This window comes from Molothrus ater, chromosome 6, assembly GCF_012460135.2.
Source record: "Molothrus ater isolate BHLD 08-10-18 breed brown headed cowbird chromosome 6, BPBGC_Mater_1.1, whole genome shotgun sequence".
Classification (NCBI taxonomy): domain Eukaryota; kingdom Metazoa; phylum Chordata; class Aves; order Passeriformes; family Icteridae; genus Molothrus; species Molothrus ater.
In genome coordinates this window covers 9574417-9592099 of record NC_050483.2, presented here as the reverse complement: position 1 = coordinate 9592099, position 17683 = coordinate 9574417, and the positions used below count along the sequence as shown (strand labels likewise).

At 58.4% G+C, this 17683-nt stretch overlaps 2 protein-coding genes across 2 annotated transcripts; both read right to left on the bottom strand.

Moving 5' to 3' along the window:
* Positions 1-1315: 1315 nt before the first annotated feature.
* Positions 1316-4978, bottom strand: LRRC55 (leucine rich repeat containing 55). The gene is made up of 3 exons (XM_036385016.2): positions 4658-4978; positions 3329-4137; positions 1316-3243 (listed from the first exon to the last, which is right to left on the bottom strand). The coding sequence occupies exons 2-3, from the start codon at positions 3936-3938 to the stop codon at positions 3008-3010; spliced, it is 846 nt and encodes a 281-aa protein (XP_036240909.1). The 5' UTR covers positions 3939-4137; positions 4658-4978; the 3' UTR covers positions 1316-3007.
* A 2027-nt stretch (positions 4979-7005) lies between these two features.
* Positions 7006-17555, bottom strand: LOC118686811 (inner centromere protein-like). Its single transcript, XM_036383201.2, is given in 21 exon segments — positions 7006-7303; positions 7645-7801; positions 8370-8456; positions 8665-8772; positions 9604-9682; positions 9869-9993; positions 10221-10316; positions 10967-11078; positions 11205-11314; positions 11766-11777; positions 11887-11979; positions 12050-12185; positions 12671-12758; positions 13269-13368; positions 13613-13646; positions 14179-14230; positions 15212-15761; positions 15763-15877; positions 16975-17088; positions 17197-17335; positions 17462-17555. Coding segments are annotated over 20 exon segments (2499 nt in total). The 5' UTR covers positions 17328-17335; positions 17462-17555; the 3' UTR covers positions 7006-7103.
* Positions 17556-17683: the final 128 nt, after the last annotated feature.

Genomic DNA, 17683 nt, shown 5'->3' with positions numbered 1-17683 from the left:
GCAGGGCCGGGGGGCATGGCCAGGTTTCCCCAAACCGTGCTTGTGGGAATGTGACACTGGGAAAACAGAATATTCTGCACACGGAGTAAAAGTGGGCTCCGGGGAGGATGGATGCACCAGGGATAGGAAGTGGGGTAAGGATGGGGACAGGTCCCCTCCCAACACCACAGCTCTCCCCCCACTGCGCTTTTCCAAGCTGCCAAACGGGATGTTCATCCCCCCGACCTCCCCCCACCGCGCATCCCGCCCGGGGGTGCCGAAATAATCTGGTGGTGCTAAGGATGTCCCCGGGCGTCCCCTTTGAAGTGACCTCCGTGTTTACAGCCCGGCTCGGGCTCCTTCACACCTCCCGCCCCAAAGCAAACGGAGGGGGGGGGGGACCGCGTGGGTGGGGGGGCTGCAGCTCCCGTTTGTGCCGGGAAAACTCGGATTTGCCAAAGCTGCGGGAAAGCTTTGGCACCATACCCAGGGCTCAGAAACTTTTGTCACTGTGGGGTGGGAGCGGTGGCTGCCGGGGGTGGCATTTCGGGAGGGTCCCTGCCTCGATGTGTCCCCACCAGTCCAACCCCCCCCCCCCCCCCCCCCCCCCGCAATATGAGGAGACCCCCGAAGGTCTGGTGGGCCCCGTGTGACCCTGCAGGATTGAGGAGGGGACAGAGAGGGAGGACAGAGAGAGGAAAAGGAGTGGAAAAGTTGGGGAGGCCGGTTTTGGTGGGTGGGGGAGGTTTGGGGTGGGAGGTGGGATTGTATTATGTGGATGGATGGATGGATGGATGGATGGATGGATGGATGGATGGATGGATGGATGGATGGATGGATGGATGGATGGAGGAAGGGAACGATGGGTGCATGGAAAGAGGGATGGCAGGGCAATGCCAGGGTTCGGGGGCGCCCCGGGCTGGGCGCTGGCAGCCACTGACGGCCGCTGCCCCCACCGCTCCCGCGGGGCCGGACGCGGCACAGCTGCTGCCCGACCTCTGGGCTCCGGCCAGGCGGGACGGGGGCCGCGTCCCCCCGCCCGCCCGCCCGCCCGCCCCGAGGGGGTCCCGGGGAGGGGGGGACGCGGAGGTGACCCGGCGGCCACAGCTGGGCCCCGCCGGGGCCGGGAGATGCTGCCGGAGGAATAACAGGAAGCGCTGGAGGGAAGAGCGCGGCTGATGCCTTCTGCAGGCTGCGGGACGCTGCCTGTGCCCGCTGCACGCAGCCGGGTGTCTGCCACACACATGTCCCTGTCACACACACACAGTGTCCCCTCACACGCACGTCCCTGTCACACATGCGTGTCCCCCCGCCACACGCGTGTCCCGGCCCCGGCTGCGCTGACACTCTTTATTGTCGAGGTTTGGCGCTGAAAAAGTGCCCCGTGGTACAAAACCCGCGGTTACAAAACGTACAAAGAGCGGGGCTGGGGGAGAAGAGAGAAAAAGGAAAGGAAAATAAAGGAAAAAGGGAAAGAAAAGGGAAAGAAAAGGGAAAAGAAAAAAGAAAAGAAAAGAAAAGAAAAGAAAAGAAAAGAAAAGAAAAGAAAAGAAAAGAAAAGAAAAGAAAAGAAAAGAAAAGAAAAGAAAAGAAAAGAAAAGAAAAGAAAAGAAAAGAAAAGTCTAAGATAGAAGACAAGAGGAGGAAAGGAAAGGAAAGGAAAGGAAAGGAAAGGAAAGGAAAGGAAAGGAAAGGAAAGGAAAGGAAAGGAAAGGAAAGGAAAGGAAAGGAAAGGAAAGGAAAGGGATAGAGAAACAAGAAAATCAAAAGACAAGGAGAAACAAAAGAGAAGGAAAATAAAACATAAATATAAATACAAAAAGAAAAGGATGAGGTGAGGCAGAGGAAGGAGCTGGTGGGATGCAGGTGGATGCTCCATGCCCATGTGGCTGGTCCAGGGGTGCAGGAGTTGTGGGGGGTGCAGGGGGTGTGGAGCAGGGGGGTTCTTGGACTCACTGAAAGGAAAATAATAAAACCCCAGACAAAATAGAGAAGGCAGAGGCCAAGATCCCTTTCCTGGGGGCAGTGCTGAGGCTGGGGTGCAGCAGGAGCCCTTTTGGGGTGGGCTGGGGTTAAACCAAACCCCCCTTCCCATGCACTCAGCCTCCATGGGGGACAGAGGAAGGGACAAAGCAGCCCTCAGGTGACCCCGGCCCCTCTCCTCACTGATGTGCTCCCACAGTGACAGGGTGACACAGACACCAGGGACAGGTGACACAGGCACTGGGGACATGGCTGTCCCGGCTGGACAGAGGGTCGTTGGCTTTCTGCTTTTTGCTTTTTTTTTCTTGTTTTGCCCTTTTTTAGAGCTCCTTCCACCTCCCAAACCTCCCCCAGGGTGGGCAATGCTGGTGCCCGGGTCGGCCCCGAAGAGGAGGCAGATGTCATCTCTGGGAGATGCAGTCCCTGGAAGGTGCCATCCTTGGGAGATCCCATCCCCTGGAGATGTCAGAACCCATCCCACTGCCAGGCTTGGTGGTCCCGGTGCTGTTCCAGCATATCCTGATGTCACCAGCAAGGTGCAGGCATGCCCTGGAACGGTGGTGACGACCTGGGTGTCAGCAATGCTTCCTGGCCCCCTGGATTTTTGGGGAGGCTGGAGAGTATGTGCAGGATTTGGGGGGGCTCCAGCAGTGCTGCTTTGGGGCTGAAAGCAGGGATTTCCTCGATGCCCCCAGGAGAGTGGCCGTGGTTCCCGAGACACACACACTTTGTCCTCTGTCTCTCCCAGGCAGAGGTGGGGGGTTCCCAGGGGATTCCCAAATCACTGCCTCAACCAGTCCTGGGCAGTGGGAACAGCACAGGAGGGGGTCCAAGCTCACGGTGATGGGGGGTGCAAAAACTCCCCACTTTGGGGCAAAAGGAAGCAGGGCTGTCCCCTGGTGTCCCCGGCGTCTCGAGGGCCACCCCGGCACGGGGGGCGGCAGGAGGGGACGCGGACAAGGCACAGTCTGGTGTCCCCGCGGGGGCGGCCGGGCCGGGGGGTGGCCGGGGCGGGGTCAATCGGCGGTGGTGGCAGTGGCGGTCCCTAAACGTCCTCGTCCTCGCTGGCCTTGCTCCAGCGGTGGCAGCAGTTGGCCGTGATGCCCAGCAGGAAGTTGGTGGCCACCGAGGCGATGGAGACGACAAAGCCGACGAAGGCGATGAAGAGATAGTCGTCGAGGGTCAGCGTCAGGTGGCAGGCCTGGAAGCTCTCCTCCGTCAGCGACAGCAGCGGGGCCCCCGCCACCTCGGGGGGAGCCCAGCACTCCGCCTGCTGTGAATCTGCAGGACGGAAGGATGGAGATGGCGTCAGCCCGGCCGCCGGCCCCCGTGCGGGACGGGGCGCGGGGGTCCCGGCGGCACCTACCCGAGGAGCAGCGCTGGATGCGGCCCCGCAGCCACTTGAGGAGCGGCTCCATGGCGCAGCCGCAGAGCCAGGGGTTGCCCCCCAGGCGCAGCCCCACGAGGCCGGGCAGCCCCTCCAGGGCGTCGAGGCTGAGGGCGGCCAGGCCGCCGTAGCTGAGGTCCAGCTCCCGCAGCTGGGCCAGGCCGCGGAAGGCCTGCGGGTGGACGCGGCGCAGCCCCGGGTTGTGGCTGAGGTCGAGGCGCAGCAGCGCGCTGGCCTCGCGGAACATGTCCGCGGGCACCAGGCTGAAGTTGTTGTAGCTCAGGTCCAGGTGCGCCAGGCGCCGGGCGCCGCGGAACAGCCCGGCCGGCAGCGCCGCCAGCGAGTTGTTGCGCAGGTCGAGGGCGCGCAGCTGCCCGTAGCAGCCCAGGTAGCCCGGCGGGATGCTGGCGATGCGGTTGTGGGCCAGGCTCAGGTTGCCGGTGTCCAGCGGCAGCTCGGGGGGCACGGAGAAGAGCCGCTGCCCGCTGCAGTCCACCGCCTGCCCGCGGCAGCTGCACAGCACCGGGCAGCCCGCGCCCGCCGCCGCCACCGCCGCCGCCGCCGCCAGCAGCCAGGGGCCCAGCAGCATGGCCTCGTGGCCGCGGCCCTCACGGGGCGCCGGGGGCCATCCCGCCCGCCCGCTCACGCCGAGGGCTGCCGGCGGCCGGCCGCGGGGCCGGGCTGGCGGCGGTCACGGCGACGTTCCCGGCATCCCGGCGGCATCCGGGGGGCAACGCCAACCCCTCCGGGGGCACCGGCGGGGCCGGCGTCGGGCCGTCACCAGCCGCCTGCGAGGAAGAGCAGAGGGGGGAAGCCGTGCCGGCCGCACGCCCCGCCGGGGGGGCCGCCGCTGCTGCAGCCCGGCGTGGCCTCTGGGGCACCCACAGCCTCCCCGTGCCCCCCGGGCCAGGGTCACTCCTCCAAGCATCCCCCCGGGATTCCAGGCACAAAAGGCCCCTCCAGACCTGCTGACCTTGGCCAACCCATCTTGGCTGGTGGTGGGCAGAGCAGAGGTGCTGCTCCACGGCCCCCCGCCACCCCCCGCCAGTCCCCCGCCACCACGAGCTGAGCTCGGTGCCAGGGACATCCTCCCCGCCTCTCTCCCGGGGGAAGATCCCCATTCCCAGCACCCACCGGGGTCCCCCCAGGCCTGCCCTCGCCCCCCACCACCTGACTGTGTCTGCCCCATCCTCCCTCGCCCGCACCCCCAGCTCCATCCTCTCCCACCGGCCCACCTTACCCCGGTCATTCCCATCCCCACAGCGCCCCGACCCCTCCGGTGGGGCCGGGCTGCCCCGGGGTACTCACTGGCCAGGGAGGGAGCAGGGCCTGGCTCCCTGCGGTGATGTGGGGGTCCGGAGGGGCGATGTGGAGGGCTCCAGATGGGGATGGTGGGGTCTCCGGTGGCCGGCCACACCCCGGAGGCCGCCAAGTCGGGAGCTGGGCTTCGGCAGCGGCGGCCAAGGCTGCTGCGAGCCCGGCGATGGGAGCAGGTCTTTCCCCACCTCCTTCCTCCCCTCCTCCTCCTCGTCCTCCCTTGTCTCTCTCTTTCTCTGTCTCTTTTTTTTTTTCCTCTTTTTTTCCTTAGGGCCAGATACTGACGTGTCGGTGTCTCTTAGCAACTGCCTCCACATCTCTGAGCAACAGGAGAGCGGGATGCGGAGCCGCCGAGCCGGGGAGACAGCGGCGGGCGGAGGTGCCCCCGCCTCAGGGACCCCCTGCCCAGGCCGGGGGACCCGCACCCGCACGGCCCAGGCACCCGGCAGGGATGGAGCAGGAAGAGGGCTCCATCCTGCTCCCCTGCCCCGATCCCCAGCCCTCCCACTCCCAGCCCCGGGAAGCATCCTCGTGGGATGGGGTGAATCAGGGGTTCCCAGGCACTGAAAACAGAAACAGATGACGTGGCGGCAGAGGGGAGAAACAAGGCAGCCGGGATCTAAGGGGAGCTCTAGGATCCAAAGGGACTGCTGGAATTCAAGGGGCACTGTCACCCTTCTGTGCTCCTGCTGTGCTCACAGCCCTGGAAAATGCCTCAGGTTGACATGGATTATTTTGCTTCATGCAAGCTGAAACGTTCCCTTCTCCGTTTGGAGGGACACAGTGGGATCAGCCACCTGCCCCCTCCCACCTGAGAACGGCCCTTTGGGATCACAGGGATGCCCACAGTTTGCTCCTGGAATGGTGCAACACCATGGCTCCAGCATTTCTAGGAAGGAGGCACTTCCACATCCAGCCCGCCCACATCTAGGGGATCCCTGCTTGATTCTCTCTTGCTGATTTCATGGAGCTGCTCCTTTTTCCAGCTGGCACTGGAACCCGATGCTGGTGCTGGAGGGCCTTTTGCTCCCCACATCCCATGGGATGGATCCTCCCTGGTGCGGAGCTGGCAGACAGACGGCACAGCCGCCTCTCCTGGGGTGGCATTAACCAGCACTGCTCCCAGCTCCCTGCAAGCTCCTGGGAGCTCCCGGAGCGCAAGGCCCGGGCTCCCAGCGGGCTCCAGGAGCCGAGCAGAGCCAGCGGCAGCACAGACACCTCATTAGCGCTCAGCCCGGAGCCTGGCAGCGCATCCCTGCCAGCAGCTGTTGGCGCCGAGGGTTTTTTCCACTCCCCCACTGTTCCGGGCTCCACTGGCACCAAAGAAACTGGGAAACGGTCCTGACTGGGGCTGGGCTGCAGCAGAGCTCGTGTCCTCCTCACCCAAGCCCCTGTGGAGGTGGCCATGGGGACATGGGGCTTGTGGGGCATTGTCCCTGAGGAAGCTGGGGGACAAATGCTGCCCTCTGGGATAGGAAGGAGCCTGGCCTGTCCTCCCCACCTTACCCATGGACTCGTGCCTGATCCCATCCAAAAAGCATTCCTGGGACAAAAGGCCCCTTAGGTGAGCACTGGCCCTGGGACCGAGCACTCCAAGCACTTCCAGCCTCTTTCTGTGGAAGGAGTGGCAGGATAGCACCAGGGATTCTGGCTCCATAAATCTACCTTACAGCCAGAGCCTTTTCTGTTTCAATCCATCCCTGCTCCTGTCACTCCATGTGCACTCAGGCTTGGGAAAGGAAGAAAGAAGGAGTGGGATGGCTGCAGCTCTGCTGCTGAGGGTGGGGGGGGGGTCAAAGCTGCCACACTGACAAATCCCTGGGGAACCATCCCCTTCCTCACAGTTCCCAAACCCACCCAGCTCCTACTCAAGACAGGCTGTCCCATTGATCCTGCCACAAACAGGATCCAGAGCAGAGCCTGGGCTTCCTTTTCACATTAGAAAAAAAAAAGGGTGAGGAGGCATTAGCCACTGCTTAAATTGTCCAGGGAGATTTTTCCAGCAGCAGGAAGAAGATTCTGGCTCAGACTAAGATGAGTGCACAGGAATTGTTGAAGAAAAAGGAATTGCAGATAATTAAGACAGTATAGATAAATACATAAACACAGTAAATATATAAAAAAGGGTTACAAAAACATTATCCCCTCAATGATTTAAAAACTTGATCTTCCTTAAAGCAATTTCCAAGCTTCCTTGTGCAAGGGAATATTCTAAGTGAATAGGAAATGAGGCAGACTAGGAAATGGCTCTGGTTGCAGAGCAGCAACTGTGATTTCTGCAAGGCACAAGCAACAGTCACCAAGGTACGGGGAAGGAGACACACCCAGTGAGCACTGGACTTGAATAAACAACTTTATTTCTGTACAAAAGAAGAATAGAAAGTTAAAATTGTCAATACAGGGCAAGTACAACACAGAGCCTAGAAACCACCTTGGTTCAGCTCTGGCAGGAGCAGGAGGGGCCGCAGGAGGGGCCGGGCGGGGAGTGCCACACGGCCGAGCTGGTGCGCTTGAAGTAGCGGGGTTTGCTCTTGTAGAAGATGTCCTCCAGCTTGGGGCTGGGGATGGCCCCGAACAGCGCGTCCAGGTCCACTGGGTGGTAGTACTGGTGCACGATGGCCTGCTGGAGCTGCGCCCCTGCGGGAACAAGGGGAACAGCACACGGCTGCAGGCCCGCGGGACCGGCACTCCCCTTCCCCTCTGAGAGCCACCGGCCGGGCAGGAGCGGTGGGACAGCTCCCACTGCCACCACACCCCGCTTCTCCTCAGGAGCTGGGGCTGTGCCCCCTTTCAGAGGGCTCTGGTTTCACCTGACCCCATGAGAGCTCACAGGAAGCAGCGCTGATCCCCTCAGCACACAGAGCTGGGAGCTGCCAGAGGTGCACACACTCCTGGACTGTGCTCTGGGATGGCTCCAAGCAAGACTGGAAAGCTCCAGGGCAGGAGGGAAAGGAAGCCAGCCCAGAGCTAGCACCTACCATCAGCCCAGGCAGGGATGGGCTTCCGAGGGTTGCTCTCATCATCTGTGGAGTCGTCGCTGTTCAGATCCAGCCCGTAGCTGTTCTCATTGGCCGGGGGCGATGCTGGTTCCTGAGCACCCTCCAGGGACCCGAGGCAGGATGTGGAGAGGGATTTCTGAAACCACACAGAGAGCAGTGATGAGCAAGGGGAGCAGCACTTCCATGGCTGCGATGGCCACCAGAGCCCCAAAGTGCTCAAATCCTTAACCAACACAAAGCTGTCACTGGGCTCTGTGCCTTGACACCTGCTCTTAACACTCCCTCCCCTCCTGTTTTCTATGGAAAAACCTGGGAAAGGCACGCTGTGCATGTCCCAGCACTCAACTCTACATGTAAACCCTTCGGTTTTCCCTCACTGGAGCTCTGACACAGCCAGGACGGAGCCCACAGCAGATTCCCGACAGAGACAGTGTTGCATCCCAGCTCCGAGCAGCCTCTCCTGCCGCTCTGCCCATGGAAAAAGGCTCTGCATCTGCAGCTGGCACAAGCCTGGCTGCCCAGGGCCGCTCCCACCGGGACGTCGCCTCAGGCCCTGCTGCCCTCCCGTGGCCGCTTCCAGCATCTTTTCCACCTCCAGCCACTTGTTTTTCCAGCTGCTCCTCCGTGCCATGGCTGTGCCGCGGGGGCCAAGTAGCCACAGCAGGCCAGGGCCACCCGAGGGTTGTGCCGGGGCCAGGGCTCACCTTGACAGCTTTGTTCGGCCACATCCCAGGGGCTGCTGGTGGAATGGGTTTTTTCTCCTCTCTCGGCTGCTGCTGACCGTCAGCCTCCTGTAAGACACGGGAATGAAGTCATTCCTCACTCACACAGAACAAGCTCTGACACAGAGCTGTGTTCTCGGCAGCAGCTCTGGCAACATCCAGCCCTCAGTGCCTCTGTGGCTTCTTCTGCAGAAATAATCCCAAATCCAAGACTGCCAGATAAAGCCAAACCTGTCTCTGCTCAGGTCCAGCCTGGCTCTTTGGAGCCCACACTCACCCTCTCTGCTTGGAGCCAGACGTTAAGAGCTGGGAAAAATGATTCTGGTGGCTCATATCTTTTCTCCAGCCCAGGCCCGAGAGGCAGCTTTTTGGAACTTTCTTTCCCCTAATAAAGAGGAAAAAATTAACTGCTGCAGTTTCTTTTTGACCTAAACCATTTCTCTGAGAGTTTCCCCTCGTGTGCTGCTCAGCCATTTTCTCCTGCCTGGAAAAGCTTTGCCACACTCATTCTGGACCTGCTGCTGGCAGCACAGGAAGGATTCAGACCTTAAATTAAATTTATACAGCACAAAAGAGTCCAAGTGCCAGGGACTGAGGGAAGGAGTGCAGCAGGAGCCCACACAGGAGGAAGAATTGATCCTGAAGAGGAAGAACCATTTGGGGCATTGATTTTTCACTAATGAAGCAATGAATTTAAGAGTAGAGAGTGAAAGCAAATGTTAATGTGATATTTCAAGACCAACAACCCTGACTTAAAGCCCCGGTGTTCTTTGTGTGAGTGCAAATGAAGTGACACAGAGCCATGTGGCACCTGAGGTTTGGGGGTCACATCCTTTGGGAACAATGAGGAAATGTGGCAGTAAAACATTAATAAATCTCTAATTTCCACTAGAGATTTCCTAAAATCTGTAATGGTGAGCCTTCTCACCATTGGTTTCAGCATTCAGTGAATGCTCTTTGAGGTGTTCTTCCAAGTGCCATTTCATGAAACTGTCCCCATACCATGACAGGGCTGAGGGCTCACCTGCGAGCCAGGGAAGCCCCAGCCCTTGCCTTGCTCCTGCACAGCACCTCTGTACAATAAACATCATTAGTTTCATTGTATTTGGTCCTCTAAACAACATCCCAGCAATGCAGCACTTCGAAAACACCGGATGCTGAGCCCAGCCTGTGTGCTGTGTGTAGAGAAGCTGCCCCCAGAACACTCCAACCCCACCTTGGTGGCCTTGCCAGCCAATGCTGCTGGCTCCTGTTGTACTTGGGGGGGCTTCTCCTTCCCTCGCTGCTTGGGATACCTGGGGGAAAAGAAAGGATTTAGAGAGGGAAGCATGCCTAGCTGTCCCTCGCCCTCTCACAGCCTCCTGCTCCTGCTCCCCAACCTCCAGGCAGCACCAGAGTCCAGGTGCAACATCACATTTACACCCACTGCTTCCCCACAGCCATGGCCAATTCCCTTCTCCAGGACAGGCACCAGCTCACACCTCTCCTTCGCTTGTCCCAGCTGTTTCTGCTCCAGAAGGTTCTTCAGTTCCAAAACTGTTTTCCCTCTTTCCTTCACTTCATCCTCTCTTCTTTTCTCCAGTGGTTCTTGCTGCTCATTTTCCTCCTGAAGAAACAAGAGGAAAACCCTGCAAGTCTCCAGCAGCTGGAATGTTTCTCCCTTGTGTCCCAACCCAACATCAGGTGCCTGGACAGAAATCTGGCAGCCCAGACCCCAAAATCCCTGCAGAAGCAGGCAATGACATGTCCCTATCCCATCAGCCACACCAATACAGCAGGTCCCTGCTGTCCCTGTCCTTTTCCATGTGCAGGAGGGGCCTGAGTTGCTCTTACCCCTCTCAGGGCTTTCTGCTTCCGTGTTTCTGCTTCTCCGTGTTTCTTGGACCCTTTCCTCTTGCTCCGCTCCTCTGCCACCTTCTCTTCCCTCACCTGTGAGATGTGCAACTGGGAAAGCCAAACCTGTCAGCTCCAGTGCTCCAAGGACACACTTCACAGCCTTAGAGGGAGGTCTGCAGCTTGGGATATCCCAGATCCTAAGGAGACTGAGGACCCAGCAGTGGGTCCACTCAGGGTTTGGGAAGGGATGAAAGGAACATGACTCCTTGTTTTCCAAAGCTGACCTTTCCAAAGGTCCCTTCAGTCCAGCCCAAAATGAGCAGCCAGGCTTCACCTAGAGGCTGCTCAGGCTCTGGGCCCTCAGGCACAGCTCCCTCAGCCCTTCACAGCCATTACACAGCACTGGCACTGGCACGTGGCTGCCAGGCCAGCCTGCTCCCCCAAAAGGGTCAGGTTAGGCTCTGAAACCCAAACCTGACCCAAATGCACCCCCTACTGAGTCACACACTCCAGTCCAAGCACGTGGCCACGTGAGGCTGTCACCTGCAGGGCTGTGCCGCATTCCTTGAATGCAGAGCAGCATGAACAGGGCCTGTCCCGACAGGAATGTGCAGAGGGATGGAGAACAAAAGCCTCCCCTTGTCAGAAGGAATCCTGGCATGCATGGAGCTTGTCACGGCCCTGCTCACACCTTGTGGTCTCACAGCTCTCAGAGAGGCCCAAAGCCCACTCAGCCTTCTCACCTTCTCATCACTCTGCAGGATCTTCTGCTCCATCCGCTTTTTCTTCTTTTCCTCCATCTGTTCTGCACGCTCTCGTGCCTGCAGGGCCTTCCTTAGGCGCTCTTCCCTCTTCCTGGGCAGTGTGGGCAAGAGGGGCCCGTCAGCCCTGCCTGCTCCCAAAGTGCTCATTCCAAGTGGGAAGGACAAGACAAGTCTGTGCTGACCAAGGAAAGAGCAGGGGGAAAGGAGGCCAACTCACTGCTTCATTTCTGCCTGACGCTGTCTCTTCTCCTCCTCCACTTTCTTCTTCCTCTGTTCCTCAGCCTCCTGCTTCTTCCGGAGGTTCTCCAGTCTCTGCCTCTCCTTCTCCTGAAGGGAGAAGAGCTCAGACTGTACCAGGTGCTGGGGGCTGTGTCTCCCCTCAGGCAGCCTGGTACATGCAGTCACTGTTGGAGTCATTCACCTGGACACTAGGATAGGGAGACAACACATATTTGGCAACAGGGATTATCCAATGCAAGCAGAGGTACAGAAGGAACAACTTCAGTCCTTCAGCTGCAGAGAATATCTTTAGAAAAGAACAGCACACCCCTGCTGTAGGTGACCATATGTCCCAGGAGCCAGGAAAATGGTGGAGAGGCAGCACAGTGCAGCCTGGCTCAGAGGCCAGAAGCTCCCAGCTGTCCCCAGTCCCAGCAGAACACACCTGCACAGAGATCCTGTCACCTCACCACTGGTGTGGCCAGAGGGCTGCTGGACATCGACGTGAGGGGAGAGTGTGGTCAGCGTGTCAGCCCCATGGATAAGGTGCCATACTTACAACAAAGTCTCCCTGCAGAGAAAGGGCATAAAAACACAATTAAAAGTCTGGAATTAACACCAGAACTCCCCTTCCCAGCACATGCAGCCCATTCTCCTCCCACCCCTCAGACATGACGCACCTTCAGGTGGGACCGGGTGGGAGTCTTGCGCTTGATGAAGTCCTTGATGCCACCCCCTTGTCCCTGCAGGAAGTTCTTCAGTGGCCTGACAGCCTGAGGAGAGAGAGGGAGGGAGCTCAAGGCCTGCCTGGCACAGGAGGCACTGGGCTATGGCACCACTCACCTTGCTGGCCGGAGAGGGGGATGCTGGAGCCTGGTTTGCCAAGGTCTTGTGCTTCTCATCCAAAGGGGAAAGGACCCGGCCCCCTGTCTGCTGCCCGTGCCACAGGACACCCAGGGCTTGCTTGCAGCCTTTCATCCTGGTGGCATCAGCAGGAGGAACATCAAGTGGCTGGCACCCTCCCCAGAGGGATTTACTGGCTATTAGATCTTTCTCCCAAAACCTCCCCAGCAACACATAGTGAGGAGACACATCAGGTATTCCAGGAGTCAGGTCAGGTATTCCAGACACCCACACAGACAAAAATAACCAGGTCAGTCACTTGCACCTCAGGAGCCCTTAAGTCATCTCCCAGCTCTGAGCTAACTGTGCTAGGGCACCTCTGCTGGTTTGTGCAGGACCTTGGGTGCTCCTCCCTATGCCTGACCCAAACAAGGCTCCAAAAGCCACAAAAGACTTTCAAGACACAGGATCTAGCCAAAGGAGATTTCAGAGCTACTGGGATTTGGGAGAGGAAGGCAGGGAAAGAAGCCCCCCACCCTTTTTAGCACAAATGACTTAAAGTGCTAAACCTGAGTCCTTCCAGACCCCTGGCTCATCCCTGCTCCTTGCAGTGTCTCCTACCACATGCGGGAGGAACTCTCCAGGGGCTTGGTACAGTGGGGCCGTTCCTGGCTCTTCTGGGGTTCACTCCTGGGATTTACATAGCTTCCTGTGGAGAAACCTGCAGTCAGTGCTACGTGTGAGGCATCCAACTCCCTCCAGGGACTGTTTCCTCCATTCCAGCTCCAGCTACTTATCACATCCTGTAGTTCACAGGGAACAAAACACCCCACCCCAACTCCTCCTTCTTGCTCAGAGGCACAGAAAATAATCAGGACCTCTAAATCTTCACATAATGCAACCACAGAGGGAAAGGACATGACACTGTGGAAGACTCCAGCTCCAGGAGCTCCTTCCCAAATGTCCCCACTCGTTGCACAGACTGAAGCTGGACAGGGCAGCGTTTGTCTCACAGCTTGGACACATTTAGATGTCCTTGTCCACCTGATCCCTCACCTCTTCAGGAGGTCCAAACTTTACCTGAAAAACTTCCTTGACTGGTCAGAAGTGGCTCAGTTTCAACATAAGCCCTTTATTTCCCAGGAATACTCCCACTGACCCCAAGGTGTGTGTATTCTCAGGGTTTCATGCAAGGAAAGCAAGACCACCCAGAAGTTACCTGCAGCATTCCCTGCCTGCTGCTCCAGAGGGGACAGGTGCTGTGCAGGAGGGCTGGCAGCTCGGGGACTTGTGCTTGGAACAAGGACATCTCCAGGAGCCTGCAGGGAAAGAGGACAAGCATTCCCTTAGCACAGCTGCTCCAAAGAACAAGGCTAGCAGGGACCTGCTGCCCTGGAAAAGCCAGCTGCTAGCTCAGGTGGGGTCTGCTTCCCTCCCAGTGAGGGCTGTGCTGGCTCATTTTGGGACATCGGCCATGTCCCCACATCCAGTGACAACCTCAGCAAAGGTGCTGACTCAGCAAGAAGGCATCCACACAGTCTGAGGTTGTTCCTTGGAACTCACCTTCTCCCTCGGGGAATTTGGCTCCAGATCAGGCCTGTGAAGGAAAAGCTATTTTAATAATTTAAATTCTCTCTGAAGGCGAGTTATAGGTGATGGAAGCAGTGTATGGGACTCCGAGGAAGGGGCAGGTTCCTAAGCACATCCAACCAAGGATGTTGGAGGCTGTTCCAACCAAGCACATCAAGGCTAGGCTGTAAAATCCTCTGAGGGACTGTCCCACTGTGCTGCTGAACACCCCCTAACCACCTTGGGCTCCAGGAGCAGGAAAGAGGGGACTCTTGACAGCCTTGGGCTGTCCCTTTCCCAGAGCAGACCTGACTGGCCACCAGCATTGCAGGGCTAGTGGCAGCCAGGAATTCCAGGAACCCCAGGACACACCACCAGCCACCCCAGTGAAGGACCTAATCTCACTGTGCCTGAACAGCATAACCTGAAATCTCACCCAGCCCCAGGTGACAACAACATCTGAGCAGTCCCTGACAAAGTCTGTGACAGAAAAGCCACCCAGAGTGTCCTCACAGGGAACGCTAGCATCCCTTCCCACCTGCCTTACATGGCAGCCTCACCTTGTGCCACTGGTCACATCTTCTTCCACAAAAGCCTCCAAGGAGCTCTGACCTGCAGAGGAAAGCACAAGTAGAGCTGGAATTTCACTCCCAGGCTCCCAACAGCCACAGGGTGCACATGGAAGAGCTCAGGCTTCCTCCCAGGAACATGGATTGCTCTGCTTTCCCCACCAGCACCACACCTCCCTCGAGTGCCACTGAATCTGGAGTGGGCTGGGGAGGCAGAGCACTGAGGCAGCAGCTCTGCTGCCTGCAGGCTGCTCCAGCTGCCTGTGTCACAGCCAGCATTCCCAGGCCATTGGCTGCAGCTCCTGCCTCCCTGCACGCTCTGGTGCAGGGATCCAGGGGGTTTGGGCTGATTCCAGGCTCATTCCACCCCCCCATCACACCCCTTCGCTCCAAGTGTTATAACAAATGCCTGGATACAGCGTGACTCAAGGCTGACAAAGCTGAATTCCAGAGGCCTCCATGCTCCACCACAGCCTGTTTGCCTGCAGCAGCAATGGTTTTGGAAAGCCCAAAGAGCCAAACCATGTCAGGAGCAGCAGGAATAGCTGATACAAGGGATTTGGAGCTACTGGGAATAGCCTAGGCTCCACGACCCCCGTTTCTCTGGTGACACAACTAGTTTGAGTCTCTTCTATGCTTGCCCAAAAAGCATTTGAGCTCCTCTGCCCACTGCAGCCTAACTTCAGGGCTGCACTTTCAGCCTTATTGATTTTTTGGAGAGCTGGCAGATGCCATAAATTAAAGTTCTTCCCCAGGGAATGCAGCACTCTCTCCCAATCCAAAGGCACACATGGCTGGAACCAGCCTGGCCACGCGCTCCCTTCCACAATTGTGCTTTTTGCCCATTCCCAAGCTATGTACCCCAACTCCCCCTGCCCCCCAGCCTTCCCCTGCTGCATCAACACCCTGGCTTGAAGCTGCACCCCAGGATCCCACAAAGACAGGAGACTTGGGGGGAGCTGGAGGCAGGGATGAGCTGCTCCACACCACTCCAATCCCTCATGGAAGCAGTGCAGGGACTCACAGCTCACTCTGCTGGAGGCTGAGGAGGATTCTCGAGCCGCTGCTTTCCTGGCCCTGCTGACGGATCTCCGGATCATGTTCTCCCTCCTGCTGGCCAGGGAGCACTTTTCTGCCAGGGAAGCCCTATGGCTCTTGCGGGGGGCACCCAGCCCGCTCCGACGGCACGTCCTGGATTTCTGTGCCACACTTTTACTGGGGGAGTCCTGGAAGAGCAGTGCCTCGAGGCCCTGAGAAGATCCATCTCCTTGGAGTGCAGCAAGACCACCATTCTGAGCAGCCTTGGGAGTGGAGGTGCTGGCTCTCCTGGGGTCCTGCTCCCCATCCCTTCCTGGCTGTTCAGCTGGGATCCCAGGGATGTCCTGGAGCTCAGCTGCTACATCCACCTCAGGCAGCTGCTCCCCCAAAATTGCTGGAGGGGCTGCATCACCCCCAGCAGCAGCCTGGGGACAATCCAGATCTGCCATGGGAACACGTGATTCCTCACGCTGCTTCCCGGGCAGAGCTGGGAGCTGGGGTGTGATGCCAGCCTGAGATCCTGGAGCACAGCCTGGGCACGGACACATCCTGCCCCTCACATCCAGGGCTCTGGGGCTGCTCCTGGCTCTGGCACTGCTGGGAGTTCAGGCTGGAAGACTGCAGCTTGACACCACTCCTCCTTCTGGATAACCTTAAGGGAAAAGAATTTTGAAGGAAACTATGAAGGAGTTGTCCACTGCCAAGCAAGTTTTGGAGAGAAAAGCAGATGGGGTAAAAGTGAAGCTGCAGCTGCTTCTGCACTCCACCGTTTCCCCTCACAGCCCATCCTATCCCTGGGGAGAGGCACACGGACACAGCCCAGATGGGAGCTCACACACAAGGGCTGTGCCACACGGACAGTCAGGTGTGGAGAAGTAGCAGTGGGAAAGGTGCATCCAGCCCTACATCAAGAGCTGGCTTTAAACCCTGCCCTGGGAGCAGCACATGGCAGAGGACAGCCCCTACAGAGGGACACACAGCATGTCACCTTCCTGGTGACATCAGCAGCTCTTCCCAAACCAAGTCTAAAGGAGGGAAAACACCAACAGGAGTTAGCTGGGCTGCCCCCCTAGAAGAGGCATGACCTGAGCACCCAGTGCAGGGTCTGGAGCTCTCCCTGCTCCGATCCGCAGTGCTGCTTTTCCTGCTCTCCCTGCACACACACAAACCTCCCACGCTCCCGCTATTCCTGCTGCTCTCCCCGCCCTCCATGTCTGCTTCCTAACAGTCTCCCACCTCTAACTCTTCCTCCTGTGGGCCTCTCACCATAGTCAGCACGATTTTAGTGCCCTAAAACACCAATGGATCAGGTTTGGGCAGCTTTAAAAGTGGCATGGGCTCTAAGCAAGTCACTTGGAACTTCCACTTCAGTCCCTCCATAAACCCTTGGAGCCCCCCTGCCTGCCAACTCAGACATGGTGCTGGCAACACATCCCTTTCCCAAGTTTTCCAGGCACTGACGCAGAGGCTTAGGGAGAGAACACCAGGAGCAGCAACCTGAGCCCAAAAGAAGAACTCAGTGAGACAAAACACAAATGTAAACAGACAAGAAAATAGAATGTTTATTATTCTTCAACTATGACCAGAAAAAAAATAGTGAAGGAAAGTGGCAAACTTTATCCCAAACTCTCACCAGAATCAAACAGCGAGCAATCCCAATGTGCCCCTTTGATAACTCAGGGAACACAGGCACTGTTTTGTTTCATCCAAACACCATGAGGCTGAGCCAGAGCAAGCTGACCCACCTACCTCCTCCTGCTCAGCTCCTTGTTTTCCTCCCTCATCCAGGAGGACTGCCTCTTCCTGAGCTTCCTCCTCTGCGACGGCGTTTTGGGCAAGAGCATGGGCTCATCCCTGAAGCTGCTGTGGGGCAGAAGAGGCAGAGCACAGATTGCTTCCCCCACTGCCCACATCAAACCCCTCACACCCAGCTGGTGTGGCACAGTGGGGTCCCCTCAGGGCAGCCCTTACCTCTTGAGCATCCTCATGCCCTGCTCCTCCACCTCCCGCAGCCAGGCCAAGTGCTTGTGCTGTGCGTCGGAGAGGAAGCGGGACAGCCTCTGCCCGCACACTTCCAGCAGCTGCTGGGGACCCTCCGCCATCGCCTCGCCTGGGACATAGAGAAAGAGGACAGGGGTAATGGGGGGGGGGGGGGGGGGGGGGGGAGGGGGCAGCCACGACACCTCTCAACGTGGGAAAGAGAGACGCAGGCACCGGGGGGAGTAGGAACACAGACCAGGGTTTAGGTGTTGGGGGACCCCTCCCAAGCGCCCCAGATCCTCAAGAGCACTCGCTCGGCACCGGACCAGAGCTGCTGCTGCCGCCACCTCGTCCGCTCGCCACACCCTCACAACGTGACCCAGCCCTTCGCACCCCGAGGTTATACCCGGCCTCCGCCAATCACAGCGCACACCTCTCAATCGCTGGAGTTTTATTGGTTGATTTGCCCGTCCGTCAC

What these genes read in the sequence shown, in the direction of transcription:
- LRRC55 (XM_036385016.2), bottom strand. Translation starts at nt 3,938, where the DNA reads ATGCTGCTGGGCCCCTGGCTGCTGGCGGCGGCGGCGGCGGTGGCGGCG. An exon ending in CATCCAGCGCTGCTCCTCGG is followed by an intron (nt 3,244 to 3,328) that starts GTAGGTGCCGCC and finishes TCCGTCCTGCAG; the next exon opens with ATTCACAGCAGGCGGAGTGC.